At 39.2% G+C, this 17,221-nt stretch overlaps 4 protein-coding genes across 7 annotated transcripts; all 4 read left to right on the forward strand.

Moving 5' to 3' along the window:
- Positions 1-798: 798 nt before the first annotated feature.
- LOC109167139 (ABC transporter G family member 11-like) lies at positions 799-5,629 on the forward strand. Its single transcript, XM_019316082.1, has 6 exons — positions 799-1,168; positions 1,370-1,449; positions 1,680-2,144; positions 2,534-2,629; positions 4,000-4,125; positions 4,206-5,629. The coding sequence occupies exons 1-6, from the start codon at positions 877-879 to the stop codon at positions 5,109-5,111; spliced, it is 1,965 nt and encodes a 654-aa protein (XP_019171627.1). The 5' UTR covers positions 799-876; the 3' UTR covers positions 5,112-5,629.
- Positions 5,630-6,921: 1,292 nt separating this feature from the next.
- Positions 6,922-10,285, forward strand: LOC109167138 (ABC transporter G family member 11-like). Of its 3 annotated transcripts, none has more exons than XM_019316079.1 (6): positions 6,922-7,121; positions 7,340-7,587; positions 7,663-8,127; positions 8,705-8,800; positions 8,904-9,029; positions 9,118-10,285. In XM_019316079.1, the coding sequence occupies exons 1-6, from the start codon at positions 7,022-7,024 to the stop codon at positions 10,054-10,056; spliced, it is 1,974 nt and encodes a 657-aa protein (XP_019171624.1). In that variant the 5' UTR covers positions 6,922-7,021; the 3' UTR covers positions 10,057-10,285. The 3 variants fall into 3 exon arrangements, with proteins under 3 accessions (XP_019171624.1, XP_019171625.1, XP_019171626.1); XM_019316080.1 differs by having other exon boundaries at positions 6,941-7,121; positions 7,343-7,587; XM_019316081.1 differs by having other exon boundaries at positions 6,941-7,100; positions 7,343-7,587.
- Positions 10,286-11,278: 993 nt separating this feature from the next.
- On the forward strand, positions 11,279-13,464 carry LOC109167148 (polyadenylate-binding protein 2-like). Of its 2 annotated transcripts, none has more exons than XM_019316091.1 (6): positions 11,279-11,411; positions 11,514-11,616; positions 11,791-11,861; positions 12,687-12,878; positions 12,982-13,115; positions 13,192-13,464. In XM_019316091.1, exons 1-6 carry the CDS (start codon positions 11,361-11,363, stop codon positions 13,238-13,240), a joined length of 600 nt encoding a protein of 199 aa, XP_019171636.1. In that variant the 5' UTR covers positions 11,279-11,360; the 3' UTR covers positions 13,241-13,464. The 2 variants fall into 2 exon arrangements, with proteins under 2 accessions (XP_019171636.1, XP_019171635.1); XM_019316090.1 differs by having other exon boundaries at positions 11,282-11,414.
- Positions 13,465-14,102: 638 nt separating this feature from the next.
- Positions 14,103-17,155, forward strand: LOC109167143 (phospho-2-dehydro-3-deoxyheptonate aldolase 2, chloroplastic-like). The gene is made up of 5 exons (XM_019316086.1): positions 14,103-14,686; positions 15,290-15,567; positions 15,669-15,945; positions 16,226-16,471; positions 16,639-17,155. Exons 1-5 carry the CDS (start codon positions 14,186-14,188, stop codon positions 16,888-16,890), a joined length of 1,554 nt encoding a protein of 517 aa, XP_019171631.1. The 5' UTR covers positions 14,103-14,185; the 3' UTR covers positions 16,891-17,155.
- Positions 17,156-17,221: the final 66 nt, after the last annotated feature.

Raw genomic sequence — 17,221 nt, forward strand, 5'->3', positions numbered from 1 at the left:
GCTTGCTCTGCCGTTCAACTCATATTCTCACGGGTATCTCTCGTAAATGTTTTATTTGATTTCTTTATGGTTTGTTATCAAAAGTTCTATATTATGTGTTATGGTGTTTACATAGTCCATATCCAAAGTCTAATATATAACAAAATGGCAATTCAAAGTTCAAACGGTATTCGGTTCGGTTCGAGTTTTTATTGAACCGTTCGGTATACAAGAATTTATTACCGTTCGATATATTATCGAATATAGCTAGTTTGGTACGGTTCGGTTCGAGAAAACTGAACCAAATTGTCCACCCTTAAAGTTAATTATCAAAATGGTCCCTTGACTATAGCGATTTACCAATTTGGTCCCAAGTTAACGGTCAAACAAATGGAGGACCAAATCGGTTAAAAAATTTAAAGTTGAAGGACTTAATTAGTTAAAAAAATAGCCAAAGACCAAATTGATAATTTCGCTATAGTCAAGAGACTATTTTGATAATTAACTCTATTTTAAAAGTTCACAATCTCGATCAATACTAAAAATATACAATTTATGATCAAGACCCACTTGCGAGGTGGACCTGTTCCATGATATAACAACTGATTCTCCATAGGCTGGAGTTGGGGTTGAAAATGATACCAAGAAAATAATGACTGATCCATATATTAAATTAATTAAATTCAATATATTCCTCATGAATAGTTCATGCACGTATATATATATATATATATATATATATATATATATATATATATATATATATATATATATATATATATATATACCCGCATACACGCACTAATACTGCACCATATTATTTCTTCAAGAACTAAAATATTAAACCTGCTTTCTTAGCTTCTTTCTATTTCATCCTCTGATCTTTTGATTTAGATAATGGATTGTGATCATGAGTCCCCCATTAAACCGCAAGCTAGTAAGGAACTCATCAACGTTATCCCATTAGAGATGGAGAGTGCAATGGCGGCAACCCAAAGAGAAGATAAAAGAGGCGGCGGCGGCGGTGTTTTGTTGACGTGGGAGGATTTATGGGTTACTGTGTCTGTTGGAAGGGAAGGGAAGAAGCCTATTCTTAAAGGTCTCACTGGGTGTGCCAAACCTGGGGAGCTCTTAGCCATCATGGGCCCTTCTGGCTGTGGCAAATCTACTCTCCTTGATGCCTTAGCAGGTACATATATAAATAGTATTAATAATTTGGTAACCACAAAATTTCAAATTCAACTTTCTATATATAAAAAGGGTATTATGTCAGACTGGGCTTTATTATATTATATTCATGAACTCAAGCGTATAATGTTTTATAACTTATGCATTATCGATCTGTATTATCACATACAATTATGTGAGTGTTTATATATATATGGAGCAGGAAGGTTGGAGTTGAGCACTAGGCAAAGTGGGGATATTCTGATCAACGGTCGTTCACAACCATTAGCTTATGGAGCATCGGTATGCAAACCAGATTCAAATTACTCTCACTCTCATCTCTTTACAGGTTAAACATACATTACATATTATATATATGTATATGTATGGGTAACTTACCAGCTCTCACTACCCGAGAGTACAGTGTGCACTGGTAAACCTGTCTTGTGATCCTAACTAAGAAGGCTTAGATTTAAACTTGTGACCTTGTGATTACATATTGTTTGATGGGGCGGGGGGAAATGTATTGGCAGGCGTACGTGACACAAGAGGATACACTGATTGCGTCGCTAACGGTGCGAGAAGCCGTGCAGTACTCGGCGCAGCTGCAGCTCCCGAACTGGATGGCGAGATCGGAGAAAGAGGAGATAGCGGACATGACGATAAAGGAGATGGGGTTGCAGGGCGCCATGGACACCAGAATCGGAGGAGGGTGGGGGAGCAAAGGGATAAGCGGCGGACAGAAACGGAGAGTGAGCATTTGCCTGGAGATTCTCACCCGCCCCAAACTTCTCTTCCTGGACGAGCCAACCAGCGGTCTTGACAGTGCCGCTTCCTACTACGTGATGGGCAAAATCGCGCGGTTGGCGCGCGAGGGAAGAACCGTTGTGGCGTCCATTCATCAGCCCAGCGCCGAAGTTTTCAGCCTCTTCACTAATCTCTGCCTCTTGTCTTCTGGTTCTGTGGTCTATTTTGGCCCTGCTTCTGCTGCAATTGAGGTACTATATACATATATAGGGTCAGGTTCGTCTGAGGTCAGGTCTTCCCGTGCGATCAGTACGGCATACACCATTAGGTATGCATAAATGCACCACACAGTGTTCGTAAATATAACATATGTGTAGTGTATTTTTTGACATTTCATTATGATGTATTTTCAAACAGTGTATGGTGCATTTATGGATACCGTATGTCGCATTGACCGCACGGAAAGACCTGACCTCACAGGAACCAAAATAAATAAATAATATATATATATATATATATATATATATATATATATATATATATATATATATATATATGCATTCTTGGTTTTGAAGTATTATATATTGTTGTTTAATTTAACCATATATATTTATATGTGTATGGTGTTTTGATGATGCAGTTCTTCGAAAGCTGTGGTTTCCCCTGCCCAACTCTCCACAATCCATCTGACCATTTCCTCAAAACTATAAACAAAGATTTTGATAATAATGATGAGGTAATTAAATTAAAATTACTTCTAAACCTGTTAATGATGCGTTACATATGCCAACTCCTTGAATGGTTGTTAATGTCTCTAATAACACATTTGTTACATACACTTTAGTACGTCTTTCACAAATCAAAGGCGGAAGAGAACATTACGTACAAAGCAATCGAGTACGGTCCACACGAAATATGTGTCTAATTAATACAAACTCAAAAATTAAAGAAATAAAGAGTTTATTCTACAAGGCAAAATATCAAAAGTGTTACAAGTTTAGGGTGTTAATTAGTCACGCCACAATCAAATCTGTTCCTACATTGACCAAAAATAACTAAACCAACTATTAAAAATAAAGCAATTTAATTTTAAAATATAAGATACTGACTCATTGTGCATAAGTACAAACTCCCCGCCCACTCGATTTATTACAAGGTAGTATCTGCTCTATACTTTTTCAAAATGTTGAAAGCCAAAGAGTTAATACCCACCATTCTGTGACCTTTCCTCAAGAGGAGCCACAAGAGGTGCCATTTGAGCACAAGGTGTTTGGCACCACTATCTTTCAAATCTCTAGAAACTAAAAATATAAAAGTTGTGCATAATTATTTTTAACTTTTTATAGTCTTAAATCACCCCAATCTAATTTCATATTAGAGAATAATAATAATAATGATAATAATAATAATCTATGTGTGACAGATTTAAACTCGTTCAATGTAACAAGGGCGGTCCAATTCATAGGACAAATTATTATGTGGACAATGGTTCACACAATGCTGTGTGGACCACAAAAAATACATTTTAAGTATATATTAAAAGTACATTATTTATGTACTAAATATACATTATATAAAATAATGTACTTTCAGTATTCAAAAAGTGTATTTTTTTTTCTGAATATAAGATACATTTTTAATATATTAAAAGTATATTATTTGATAGTATAAAAAATAATGTATTTTATGTACACAAATAATATAATATACTCTGCCATGCTTCAATTCATAGCTTTCAATTTCGACCATGCTGGGAAATTATATTGTGCGTCCTGGTCCAAAACGACGTTGTTTTTATAAGTTGGTTAGGAGTTGACACGACGGATACCGTTTCGTCCGTCCAATCACGTTACAGTTTTTTGATTATTATGTTAAGAGTTTATGTTTATTATGTTTGAAGTTTATGTGTATTCTATTATATAAAACGACGTCGTTTTAGGCCAGGGCGCATTGTGCGCCCTGGTGCACGATATAAGGATTGATCTTCAATTAGACCAACTCTTTGGGCTCATTTTTAATAATCTTTAATCAAGAAAAATCTGCCTTGTCGTTAAAAGTATTCGACCCAAATTGGGCTATCTCTATATATACGAATAATGTGGGCAGGACATTGAACAAGGCTGTGCTAGAGGCATCCCCACAGAAGAAGTGATCAACATTCTGGTAAACTCATACAAATCATCTCACAGATTCCGAGAAGTTCAAACACAGGTTGCTGAAATATCCAACCAGGTACTCATCATCATACTTTTATGGGATAGATTTCTTCTTTGATTTGAAGTTGGCAAATTAATTACATCGTCTGATCTCAGGAAGGAGAAGTGCTGAAGAAAAGCAGTCGTGCAGACTTTTTCACTCAAACCATTGTGCTGACAAGAAGATCTTTCTTGAACATGTCCCGTGATCCTGGCTACTACTGGCTGCGTCTCGCAATTTATGTGGCTTTGGGTTTAGGCCTTGCCTACATTTACCTGGATCTTGGTCGGAGCTATTCTTCGATTCAGGCACGGTGTTCCGTCATCATGTTCGTCGCTTCATTCTTGACGTTCATGGCGATCGGCGGCTTCCCTTCATTCGTCGAAGATATGAAAGTGTTTCACAGAGAAAAGCTGAATGGGCACTATGGGTGCGCCGCATTTGTGATCGGAAACACCTTTTCTTCGCTGCCATTTTTGCTGCTCGTCTCGTTAATCCCAGGAGCGATTGCTTATTTCCCCATCGGACTTCAAAGAGGATTTGATCACTTTTCCTACTTTGCCTTGTCCCTTTTCGCTAGCATGTTGGTGGTCGAGAGCTTAATGATGATCGTCGCCACCGTAGTTCCGAACTATCTAATGGGGATCATCGCCGGAGCTGGAATACAGGCTCTGATGATACTCGGCGGCGGGTATTTCCGGCTGCCGGACGATTTGCCTAAGCTCTTCTGGAAGTACCCTTTATACTATACTTCCTTCCATAGCTACGCTTATCAAGGCTTATTCAAGAACGAGTTTCAAGGTCTGAGATTCTCATCTATGAGAGAAGGTCATGATGTCATCACCGGAGAAGAAGTTCTGAGAGATGAGTTGCAGGTAAAAATGGGGCATTCAAAATGGGTTGATCTCTTGGTGTTGGTGGGGATGGTGGCTTTGTATAGGCTGCTGTTCTTGTTGGTTGTGAAGGCAAGTGAAAAGGCTAAACCTGCCATGAAAGCACTAATGAGAGTCTCACCAAAATAATCAAAAGCTTCAAAGTTTGACTCATAATGGAGTGACCTATTATTAGTCTTTTTTTATTTGAGTCGGTCAACTAAGATCAGTTGGTTTACCTGTTGTGTTATCATTTGTACGAGTAGTTGGTTTACCTTCTTATGATCGGTTGTCAGCTAATTAAGGTCATAATGTAGGGCCGATTTATTTCGTGCACGACTTTAGATAGTGACAATGGTTTCCCGTCATTCACTAAAGTAATAATAATGTAAAATTGTGCCCACCTACCCTACTACTACCATACACTCAAATGACTCAATCTTGTATCACAAGCTCTAGCTAAACTAAAAGAGTGTATGAATAGACAAATCATTATATAGATGTATTATGTCTTTTGCTCCATATGGTACTCATATATGTATGTATGTACCTACCATAAAATTGTTATATATTTGAAATTATTGGATGTACTTGGCACTTAGCTTAGCTTGTTTAATTTCCTTCTATAGTATGAATAGATAGGTGTACCAGTATTTCTTGTACAAAAATGCAGGGCAGTTGTTTATCTTATATATAGTTGTATGTATGTGTTTTGTACTTGTGTATATTTTTTAAAATGCCACATTCATTAACAAGTTATTACATAGTGCTCTAACTTATTTGGGTGAAATTTCTATTGTTGGAACCAACAGAAATTGGGTAACTTAAACTGCGTTCACTCTGATTCTCCAATTTTTAAATCTTTCTCTAGTTTTTTTTTTTTTTTTTTTTTTTTTTTTTTTTTTTTTTTTTTTTAAATGGTATGTACAAACAAATTTAAAAAAACATATAATCCAATAGTTTGGAACATATGTAAATATAGAATAGGAAAATAGACTCCTATACGGATGTATCATGTTAAAGAGTTTTGGGTAAGTCTTTCCATGTTCCACCCACACCACACTTTGGATTAGTTTTACGAAGATATGGAAATTTCTTAAAAAAATTAAGGGGGTGTTTGGTTCGAACATGAGAATCGGAATCGGAAAATGAATCAAATACCTGATAATTGGAATGAATTTTGGCGGTAGAGTAGAATTAGAATGATTACAAATATTGATATTTGGTTATGTATGATCCTACAACCAGAATAAAAGTTTTAAAAATACAAAAAAAAAAAAAAAATCAAGGCAATTGATCCGACGATGAAATGAATAAGCAATGCAATGATGAAGTGGATGATGTGAGGAGACGAAATGCAATAATGCAGATGAATAAGGCTAAATTAATAATATAAAATGATACATGATTTAAATTAGGCAGGTTAAATTAATAATATAAAATGATACATGATTTAAATTAGGCTCGACTCGATTCCCTCGAATTCAATCCAATTCGTGCCAAACAGGTTCAAGTAAGAAGAATAGGGTTTAGGTTGTAATATTGTATTTCACAGCAAATAATATAATAATCTAGCCATTAGCCATGCATGCATGCATGCAAGAGCTTTCGAAAAGAATCTGCAGGATCATATATAGTGTGCCCAATAATATAATCCATCCATTATTATATTACGGAGTATATATATTGTTGTATGTATTTTTCTGGGTTTTCTACTACGTTTCTGGATCATGATGACCATCCTCCTCAGCTCGTCTGTCCTCGTACAGGCGGGCACAAAACTGAAGAACCACGTCACCTATTATAAATATAGTTTTGGTAAGATTCGGTAAGGTTTTGGGTAAGATACTCAAACCTACTGCGCGGCTGCGCGTAAGAGTTAAGGAGTGGTCGGAGAGTCGTTCCCTGCAAGTTGGAATCAACATATATAAATATTTATATACACACCATAACTCTACCCACACCTGCTGCACCCTGCTTTTGAGTTGGAGATCTGATCTCTTTTTTTGGAGGGAAACCCGCAGTCATTACCTGAGGGTGTTGATCTGATCTTTACGGCTATGGAGGCGGGTCGTGGGTTGTTCGGCAGCGGCGGTGGAGATTTCCGGTCGCCGGAGGAGCCTTTCCTCACCCCTGCAAGCTTCTTTCCTTCTTCTCAGGGTTAGATCCAACTAGCTATCACGTCACTGCTGAAAATTATGAAATTTCCACCACCTAAAAGTGATCTTTAAGTCTTGTTTCGACCACTTTTTGCTTTCAACTTAATTTAAAATCACTTCAACTACTAGTGCGTATTATATTATGTGGTTTTGTTAACTCTTTTTTTTGTTTTTTTTGTTTTTTTTTTTGTTTTCTTGATTTTCTGTGCATTTAATTAGTAGATGGTGTTTTCCTGACATGGGAGGATTTATGGGTAACGGTGTCTGCAAAGGAAGGTACGAAGGCCATTCTTAAAGGTCTGACCGGGTATGCGAGGCCCGGTGAGCTCTTAGCCCTCATGGGCCCTTCTGGCTCCGGCAAGTCCACTCTCCTTGACGCTTTAGCAGGAAGACTAGAGTTGACGACTAGGCAGAGCGGCGACATTCTCATCAACGGTCGGAAACAGACACTGGCTTATGGAACATCGGTACGTGATAGATTCCGATGAATTGAATATGCTTGTGATAATGAAATGGGATTAACAAGGAATATAATTGAACAGGCGTACGTGACACAAGACGACAATCTGATCTCATCGCTGACGGTGCGAGAGGCGGTGTACTTCTCGGCGCAGCTGCAGCTGCCGAACTCGGTGGCGAGATGGGAGAAGAAGGAGATAGCGGAGATGACGATAAAGGAGATGGGGCTGCAGGGCGCCATGGACACCAGAATAGGAGGAGGGTGGGGGAGCAAAGGGATAAGCGGCGGACAGAAACGGAGAGTGAGCATTTGCCTGGAGATTCTCACCCGCCCCAAACTTCTCTTCCTGGACGAGCCCTCCAGCGGTCTTGACAGTGCCGCTTCCTTCTACGTGATGAGTAAAATTATGGATTTGGCTAGCGAGGGAAGAACCGTTGTTGCGTCCATTCATCAGCCCAGCGCTGAAGTTTTCAGCCTCTTCACTAATCTCTGCCTCTTGTCTTCTGGTTCTCTTGTCTATTTTGGCCCTGCTTCTGCTGCAATTCAGGTATATATATGTTGAGCATATAACCATTAATATGCAATTCAATTATTAGCTTAAGCTTTTAGTTAAGAAGGAACACATGCTTCAATTTTGTATCAGTTCGAATCTCTACGTCTCCCATAATCCACGTGTTGCTTGGAACCCATAACCATTAGTGTGCAATTCAACTATTAGCTTAAGCTTTTAGTTGAGGTGGAGTATGTGAGCATATAGCCATTAACGTGCAATCAAACTATCAGCTTAGGCTTTTAGTTGAGATGGAGCACATGCTTCAATTTGGTATCAGAGCCAGACCAAAGGTTAAAATCTCAACGTCACTCGTAAGCGACAACGGTTTATCAGTCCACGCCCACCACAATAGGTGGGGGAGCTTGACACAGCCCACCACAATAGGTGGGGGAGCTTGACACAGCTGGACAAGATAACAAGATAACAAGCTTGTGACGGAGGATGGAGCACATGCTTCAATTGTATTCTTGATTATTGGTTTTGAAGTAATATTGTTCTTTGATGTCACTAACGCAGTTAGCTTCTTTAATTTGACCATAAATGCCCATGCATGGTGTTTTTGTTGATGCAGTTCTTCGAAACCTGTGGTTTCCCTTGCCCACCTCTCCAGAATCCATCTGATCATTTCCTCAAAACTATAAACAAGGATTTTGATGGTTATGATGAGGTAAGCCAAATTTATTGTCACCATTCAATTTTCTAATATAAACAATTGGCCTAATTAATGTACTTAGTACATACTGACCAAACAATATACATATTGTGAGCAGGAAAGTTTACGAGGTCGTGCCAGAAGCATGCCCACAGAAGAAATCATCAATATTCTCGTACGGTCTTACCGATCATCCGACAGATACCAAGAAGTTCAAACCCAGGTTGCTGAAATATGTCGGCAGGTAAGATGATGAATATATAGTATACAAATTAATTAATAATAAGGATTATTATTGGTTAATTATAATCAAGTTAATAATAATCCTTCAGGAAGGAGAAATGCTGAAGAAATCAAGCCATGCAAGCTTCATGACCCAAAGCGTTGTGCTGACGAAAAGATCATTCTTGAACATGTACCGGGATCTGGGCTACTACTGGCTGCGTCTGGCGATTTATATAATCATGGGTGTCGGACTAGGTTTAATGTACAAAGACATCGGTCGGAGCTACACTTCGATCCAGGCACGATGTTCTGTCATCATGTTCGTCGCTTCCTTCCTGACGTTCATGGCGATCGGCGGCTTCCCGTCGTTCGTGGAGGACATGAAAGTGTTCCAAAGAGAGAAGCTGAACGGGCACTACGGCTGCGGCGCGTTCGTGATCGGAAACTCCTTCTCTTCCGTCCCCTACTTACTCCTCATATCGCTAATCCCAGGCCTGCTGGCTTATTACCCCATCGGGCTTCAGAGAGGGTTTCAGCACTTCGTGTACTTCGCTCTGGTCCTCTTCACCAGCATGTTGTTAGTGGAGAGCTTAATGATGATCGTGGCGAGCCTGGTGCCGTCGTATCTGATGGGGATAATCTCCGGGGCGGGGCTGCAGGCGGTGATGATATTGGGCGGCGGGTATTTCCGGCTGCCGGGGGACATGCCGGGGCCGTTCTGGAAGTACCCGGTGTACTATGTTTCGTATAACCGGTACGTGTATCATGGGCTGTTCAAGAACGAGTTTGTGGGGCTGTGGTTTGAGGGGATGAGGGAGGGCGAGGTGATCACCGGAGATGAGGTTTTGAGGGATTTGTTGCAGGTTGAAATGAGGTATTCGAAGTGGGTTGACCTGTTGGTTTTGTTGGGGATGGTGGTTTTGTATAGGGTTTTGTTCTTTTTGATTGTGAAGGGTACTGATGAGGCTAAGCCTGCTATTAAATCACTTATGATGAGAGCCACACCCAACCAATTATCTCTCCAAACGCCCACTTATGTTGTGTAGCTAGCCTCTAAAGTTTGAGGCAACGAGAGATAAGGTTCAGAAGATGCTTTGTCTTGTTGGGATCGGAAGGTCCTTAAAATTGGGGATTCAATATTTTGGGAAGGATAGAAAAAGCAGGAGGAGTGGGTAATTGTATGGTTCATTTCTATTAACTCTCTAATCATGAGTTCCTAGTAGACTACTTATCTAGGAATACCATAATAAATAATAAAAGTGTGAGTTTCTTGAATTGTGTTGAGTGTGGAAGTTAATTAATTATGCTAATTGAATAAGTTTTATCTTTGTTCATATTTGTCATGATCAATTTAATCTAGATGTAATCTGAATCATGTTAGCAAAGTTAGAGCTCTTTAACATGCATAACACATCATTTACAGTAATGAAACATCTAACTTTACTTGCATTAACAGTTCACTTACTAATATTATCATAATTATTTAGTTACATTATTTGAGGAAATTACTAACCATATAATATGATCATACTTTGATTTTGCAAAACATTATAGAATGACATCCTTACCACTTAAATTGATCCATAATAAATTAATAACTACCCTTAATTAAGTAGATAAAAATATAAATTTGCTCTTCTCCCAAAATGTTGAATCGCTAACTCCAAGGGCTCCATAAAGTATTTGAGAATATGTAAATCACGGTGATTTAATGACTTTGCATACATGGTCAAATGCTAGTCTGGACAATGAATCTGTTCACTTTAGACATAATCTCCACATTGTCACTATCAAAGTTCGAACATTGGTATATTTTTCTAAATATAAACTTTCTCTGTTCATACCTAATGCTATCATGCCTAGCAATCCATCATATAGAATGAAATATTGATTTATCTTTTTATTATGATAAAGTCTATAATAGTTCATTAAATTAGGAATATAGTTTGAGGGAGATGAAAAGTTTGAGTTATAAAAATAATAAAACAGTTACAAAAAATGGTGATCAAGTGAAACGAAAATATTTATAGAACGGGATTCAAACCAATAAAAATCATAGTACAAGTGGTCATGATACTCCGTTATTCAATTAACACCCACATAACTTATTGATAAATGTACCGAATTGTAAATTTCCAATCTCGAAAAAGACATCGGATTGCTAATGTAATACGCGGAGTAAAAAGTTTCGGGGTCGATTTTCATAATCATAAAGAGTTAGGACATAAGTGTAATTAAGCGGTGATTATTTGTTCTCCACTACAGTGTATGTGTCTTTCGGAGATTCTTATGTAGGAGACGATCTTAGCCTGTGACCGAGCGGTCCAGCGAGAGAAGTGGCGAATCGGCGATGGAAGGCGATGACGTGGAGATGGCTGCGCCGGAAAGCGGAGGAGCTGTCGTGGTGTCTCTCGCCGTCTTCTTTATTTCATTCTGCAACGCTTCAATTTCTGTTCCAATCGTGCCCTAACTCGCAACTACTTGTAAACTGGTGTGTGTGCAGGAATTGGATGAAATGAAGAAGAGATTGAAGGAGATGGAAGACGAGGCGGCTGCTCTCCGCGAAATGCAGGCCAAAGTTGAGAAAGAAATGGGCGCCGTTCAAGGTCTTTTATCTCTCCCTCTGGCGACATCTAGGGTTGATGTTTTCTCAGTTTCAGCAAAAAAATTTAACGTTTTTTGTGCTTACATGTATATACTCATGGAAGAACTGATATTGTACTATGTTATTTAGTTCATCAAAATGACAAATGATTTTGTTTTGCCCCAATGCCAACCAGACCCTTCTGCTGATGCTGCAAACCAGGCTAATAGGGAGGAAGTGGATTCTCGTTCTGTCTTTGTTGGGAATGTGAGACTTCTATTCATTTTGTTCTTTAAGGAATGTATACATTAGTTTTGAATTGAATGATTTTACCATAGAACATTATATATGACAACTGACAAGTGTGTCAAATTATGTTGTTTTGTTTCTCAGCACCATGGACTTCAAATACTAAGGAATGGTTTTTTTTTTAACTGGAGCACTAATCTTATAGAAGTGACACTACCTTAGACTCCTAATCTTATAGATGAAAAACCAGTTTTGAAGTGAACCATGGGTTTTTAACTGTTTACCCTGTTTACTAGTAAATGTATTTAGGATATTAGCTTCACTCTTTTACAGTTTTACCTACTAAAGAAGTTCTTTGTGTTATCTTATTTAAACCGTCCAATTTTACCAAACACAACTGTTATTTGGTTCTAATTACAGTTTAAACTGTGACTATAGATCAAAGGTTTTATGATTAGACTGTATCACTGTATGTTGATATGGCTGGGAATAGAAATCATAGAAATTACTATGGATGGTTGAAGCTAGTGTTTAATGTGTATTGCCTCTCTCGTACCTTAAGCTTTACTTCACTTCTAATTCTGCTTATTAGCTATTTTCCTTTCATTTAGAGCTTGTTTGGCCCAACTTATGCTTCTTTAAAGTTCTTAATTTTCTGCTCCAGCTTTTGGTTTTTGGAGTTAATATAAACCCTAAAATAGGTTGAGCCAAACAAGCAGCACTTGCTAGCATGTATTTATGCTGCTTGATTGATCTATGGCCTAAGTTCAACACAAGTACTTTGTATCTGTTATAGTGCAGTCTTCTTGGGGAAGTAAATTTGCTACTAAAATTGTTTCACAGGTGGATTACGCGTGCACTCCCGAGGAAGTACAGCAGCATTTTCAGGCATGTGGGACAGTAAATAGAGTTACGATTCGGACTAACAAGTTTGGGCAACCGAAGGGGTATGCATATGTTGAATTTCTTGAAACTGAAGCTGTTCAGGAGGCTCTTCTTCTCAATGAATCTGAGCTCCATGGCCGCCAACTTAAGGTGACAAAAACCACTGATCTAATCTCAGTTTATACCATTTGTCCTCTTCTTTTACGTCTCTCCTCCCACTTGACTTTAGTATTCTAAATAACATGGATGGCAGGTATCAGCAAAGCGAACTAATATACCTGGCATGAAGCAGTTCCGGGCAAGGCGTCCCAATCCTTATATGGGGTTCCGGGGGAGGACACCATATGCAGCTGCCCCTTTTTTCTATCCTACTCCTTATGGCTATGGGTAATGATAAACTGATGTTGGGGTTGCTTTAGTTGTTTGAATGAGTGAAATAATTTGTTGACTTGTGTTGTTGCAGGAAGGTGCCTAGGTTCAGAACAGCGATGCGATACAACCCCTATTTCTGAGCCGCAAATTCTGCAGATACAAATGTATGCTTCAAATGACAGATCAAGCACACACCCCCACCCCACCCGTGAAAGCTCCTCCTGAGGGTGTGCTGGTGTTGTTTATTCTTACATTGAGCTTTCATGTGGCTTGGCTAATGCTGTAATGTGACTTCATTCAACATTTTGTTTGGGTTGCATCTTCGAGTAAAAACCATTCTTGCTCTTCCATTCCCACTTTTGCATATTCAAAGTTTCTTGTAGTGTATAATTCCTCCAACCAGTTAAGGTCACAAGATAAGATTTACCCAAGCACATAGATAGTAGATACAGGTTTCCCTTGTTACTCTTTAAAAAAAAAAACAAAAGGATAAAGTTATGGGATTAAATTTTTTCACAATATGATATGGCACATCGTCACCAGCAAAACAAAATCACATTAATATCAATCGATCATGAAGCTTTAATATCAATCAATCTTCATTGGGTTGTCCCTATTATCTTAAACTTTAATTGAAATTCAAGGTGAAAGGTCTGGATTGGATCTTTTGTGTTCACATAAAGACTGGAGACTAGAATCTGATCGGTGAGATATTGTGACGTAAAAATTAGAATCGGAGTTAAGGTCTGGATTGGATCTCTTGTGCGCACATAAAAATTAGAATTAGGAATATGATTGGTGAGCTGATTGTGATGATAGAAGTAACTCTAGAAACAGGGTGTGGCTCTAGAAACAGGGTGTGTAATAACTCCAGAGACAAAGATCCTAAACTTAGGATTAGTCCAATGAAACTATGATCACATTTGGTTTATAAAAAAAATTAATTTTACGTTTTAATTTTACATAAAAAAAAGGATTTTTTTATTTTTTTTTCATTTTCTTATCCATTCTCTCTCCATATCTTGTTTCTGACTAAAGATCAGAGTATCCAGAAGTTAGAGTTGAGAATTGAATAGAAACAAGTCATGGCTCTAGCAGCCGCCACCACCGCTAGCGGCAGCTCCGCCCTATTCAGCGCCAATGCCACCTTCAAACCTCCTTCCGTTATACCTCTCCCCGCCACCCCCAACGCGAATCCAAAATTCAAGCCCAGAATCAAACCCGTCTCCGCAATTCTATCATCCCCGTCACCGAAATCCGCCACCCCGGATCCCAACGCAAGATGGGGCCTTAACAGCTGGAAATCCAAACCCGCTTTCCAGATTCCGGAGTACCCGAACGAAGACGAGCTTGAATCAGTCCTCAAGACTCTCGAAGCCTACCCTCCGATCGTTTTCGCCGGCGAGGCCCGTAGCCTCGAGGAGAAACTGGGACAGGCGGCTATGGGGAATGCGTTCCTCCTTCAGGGCGGTGATTGCGCCGAGAGTTTTAAGGAATTCAGCGCCAACAATATTAGGGACACTTTCAGAGTCATATTGCAGATGAGTGTGGTGCTTATGTTTGGTGGTCAAATGCCTGTCATCAAGGTGATTTCACTTCTTCTTCTTCTTCTTCTTTTTTCTTCGAAAATTGGGTAATTTTATGATAAATTGTGAATCTTGGAGTTTCCTATGCTTTCTGATTGATGTTTAGGTTCATTGTGAAACCTGAACATTATTGTTTCTTGCGTCTTTGTTGATGGATGTTTCATATTACACTTGTGTATTCTTCTTCATTGAAAGTGGCATTTTACAAGTATTAGTTATAGTGGTTAGTAGTTGAAGACCTTTTCTACAAACATTGGAATATTTGTAGCAGTCTAGCATTGAACATTACTTGAGTAAATCCCGCATTGTGACCATAGTTGTAAAGAACTACAAGAGGTAAACCAGTCTAAGTTGTCCACAGTTGACCGATTCTAACCAAGAAGGCCAATAGGCTACTCCCGTTGGGACTCAAACTTGTAACCTTACTGTTACTAAGTAAACAGTCTGACCAACTTGGCTGGGGTTGCCCCTCTAAGGTTTTAAATTTTGTGACTGCAATATCAGTGGTCTTCAGGAATCAGGATATCAAAGCATGTTTTTACTTGCATACTGTGTTTTGGTACTGGAATTCTAGTTGATGGTTGTGAGTGTGTTACTGGTTAGGTGGGGAGAATGGCTGGCCAATTTGCGAAGCCGAGGTCTGATCCCTTTGAAGAAAAGGACGGTGTGAAGCTGCCAAGTTACAGGGGAGACAATGTGAATGGAGATGCTTTTGATGAGAAATCAAGAATTCCAGATCCCAATAGGATGGTCAAGGCGTATACTCAATCTGTGGCTACATTGAACCTACTCAGGGCGTTTGCTACGGGAGGTTATGCTGCCATGCAGAGAGTTAGCCAGTGGAATCTCGATTTTACAGATCATAGTGAGCAAGGGGATAGGTGTGCTTCTGTTAACTTATTTGAAGTTTTGAACTATCCTTTTATTAGTGAAATGTTTCTCGTTTTTTGCTTTGGCTGTGACGAATATTTGATCGAGACAGATACCGTGAACTTGCTCACCGAGTAGATGAAGCAATGGGATTCATGGCTGCCGCTGGGCTCACACTTGACCATCCAATCATGACCACAACAGACTTCTGGACGTCCCATGAATGCCTACTCTTGCCTTATGAACAAGCGCTTACAAGGGAGGATTCAACCTCGGGCCTTTATTACGACTGCTCGGCTCACATGCTTTGGGTCGGGGAGCGCACAAGGCAATTGGACGGTGCACATGTTGAGTTCCTGAGAGGAGTTTCCAATCCACTCGGAATCAAGGTATTGTATGCTACTTTATGTAGAGGAGTATAGTTTCCTAATAACGGGGAAAGCAAAGGTTTTAGCACTGGCATTATCTCATAGCTGTAGTATGTGCCCTCCTTTGTGGCTTTGATACTCGAACAATACAGCTGGCGTTTTTTTTTTTTTTTTTTTTTCTTTTTTTGGAGTACTACTGACTCTGTTACAATGCAGTATCTGTTCATAACTACTTTCTCAACCTACTGAAGCACAAAGAGTCAATACCGCCTCTACTAACACTCTGGATTTTCCGAGGCAGGTGAGTCAGAAAATGGATCCGAGTGAGCTGGTCAGGCTTATAGATATTCTAAATCCTAAAAACAAACCAGGAAGAATAACGGTGATAGCCAGAATGGGAGCCGACAACATGAGAGTGAAACTTCCCCATCTGATCAGGGCAGTTCGGAGTGCAGGTCAAATTGTTACTTGGGTCAGTGATCCTATGCATGGGAATACCACTAAGGCTCCTTGTGGACTGAAAACCCGATCCTTCGATGCAATCAGGGTATCTTCTTTTATGGCGTCTCAGTTGCTTTTGCATTTTTCAGAGCATCAAGTTTAACTTTTTATGACACTGGGAACTCTTCAAAAGAAATTCATTCGATATCAAATTGATGACACACATTTGAAGTTAAATCACGTTTTTACTGCTGTAACAAAATCTCCTTACAGGCTGAGCTTAGAGCATTCTTTGATGTACACGACCAAGAAGGGAGCTTCCCGGGGGGTGTGCATCTGGAGATGACTGGGCAGAACGTGACAGAGTGCGTTGGAGGGTCTCGCACAGTTACTTACAACGACCTAAGCTCGCGGTATCACACACACTGTGATCCAAGACTTAATGCTTCTCAGTCACTCGAGCTGGCCTTCAACATCGCAGAGCGCCTCCGAAGAAGGAGGCTTGGATCTCTCTTCAAGCTCTGAAACCATTGGCCTTGCAGGGTCAGGTCTGGTTTTAGTTTGGGTAAGAGAATCAAACACCTATTTCACCATCTACAGTGGATTACCGGTAATATAAGATGCTATACAACTTAGAAGCTTTCTTGAATGTAAGCCTCAACTATAAAGTTAGGTTGCAGTTTTGAAGTATGATGTTAGTAAGTACAGCAATAATCATCTGCTGACATAACTGGGTTTTGCTTAAATTATTACTTCCTATCAGAGTATTATTAAGTCATCTTTGTTATAATAGTTATCTGCAAAAGCAGAAATGCAGATAGTATATTGAGAAAAGTAGAAAGAGAGAAAAATGGCA

This window comes from Ipomoea nil, unplaced genomic scaffold, assembly GCF_001879475.1.
Source record: "Ipomoea nil cultivar Tokyo-kokei standard unplaced genomic scaffold, Asagao_1.1 scaffold3147, whole genome shotgun sequence".
NCBI lineage: Eukaryota > Viridiplantae > Streptophyta > Magnoliopsida > Solanales > Convolvulaceae > Ipomoea > Ipomoea nil.

What these genes read in the sequence shown, in the direction of transcription:
- LOC109167139 (XM_019316082.1), top strand. Translation starts at nt 877, where the DNA reads ATGGATTGTGATCATGAGTCCCCCATTAAACCGCAAGCTAGTAAGGAA. An exon ending in TCTCCTTGATGCCTTAGCAG is followed by an intron (nt 1,169 to 1,369) that starts GTACATATATAA and finishes TATATGGAGCAG; the next exon opens with GAAGGTTGGAGTTGAGCACT. An exon ending in ATTTTGATAATAATGATGAG is followed by an intron (nt 2,630 to 3,999) that starts GTAATTAAATTA and finishes TAATGTGGGCAG; the next exon opens with GACATTGAACAAGGCTGTGC.
- LOC109167138 (XM_019316079.1), top strand. Translation starts at nt 7,022, where the DNA reads ATGGAGGCGGGTCGTGGGTTGTTCGGCAGCGGCGGTGGAGATTTCCGG. An exon ending in CACTGGCTTATGGAACATCG is followed by an intron (nt 7,588 to 7,662) that starts GTACGTGATAGA and finishes ATAATTGAACAG; the next exon opens with GCGTACGTGACACAAGACGA. An exon ending in TTGCTGAAATATGTCGGCAG is followed by an intron (nt 9,030 to 9,117) that starts GTAAGATGATGA and finishes ATAATCCTTCAG; the next exon opens with GAAGGAGAAATGCTGAAGAA.
- LOC109167148 (XM_019316090.1), top strand. Translation starts at nt 11,361, where the DNA reads ATGGAAGGCGATGACGTGGAGATGGCTGCGCCGGAAAGCGGAGGAGCT. An exon ending in AGAAATGGGCGCCGTTCAAG is followed by an intron (nt 11,617 to 11,790) that starts GTCTTTTATCTC and finishes AATGCCAACCAG; the next exon opens with ACCCTTCTGCTGATGCTGCA. An exon ending in TCCATGGCCGCCAACTTAAG is followed by an intron (nt 12,879 to 12,981) that starts GTGACAAAAACC and finishes CATGGATGGCAG; the next exon opens with GTATCAGCAAAGCGAACTAA.
- LOC109167143 (XM_019316086.1), top strand. Translation starts at nt 14,186, where the DNA reads ATGGCTCTAGCAGCCGCCACCACCGCTAGCGGCAGCTCCGCCCTATTC. An exon ending in CATAGTGAGCAAGGGGATAG is followed by an intron (nt 15,568 to 15,668) that starts GTGTGCTTCTGT and finishes TGATCGAGACAG; the next exon opens with ATACCGTGAACTTGCTCACC. An exon ending in CCAATCCACTCGGAATCAAG is followed by an intron (nt 15,946 to 16,225) that starts GTATTGTATGCT and finishes TTTCCGAGGCAG; the next exon opens with GTGAGTCAGAAAATGGATCC.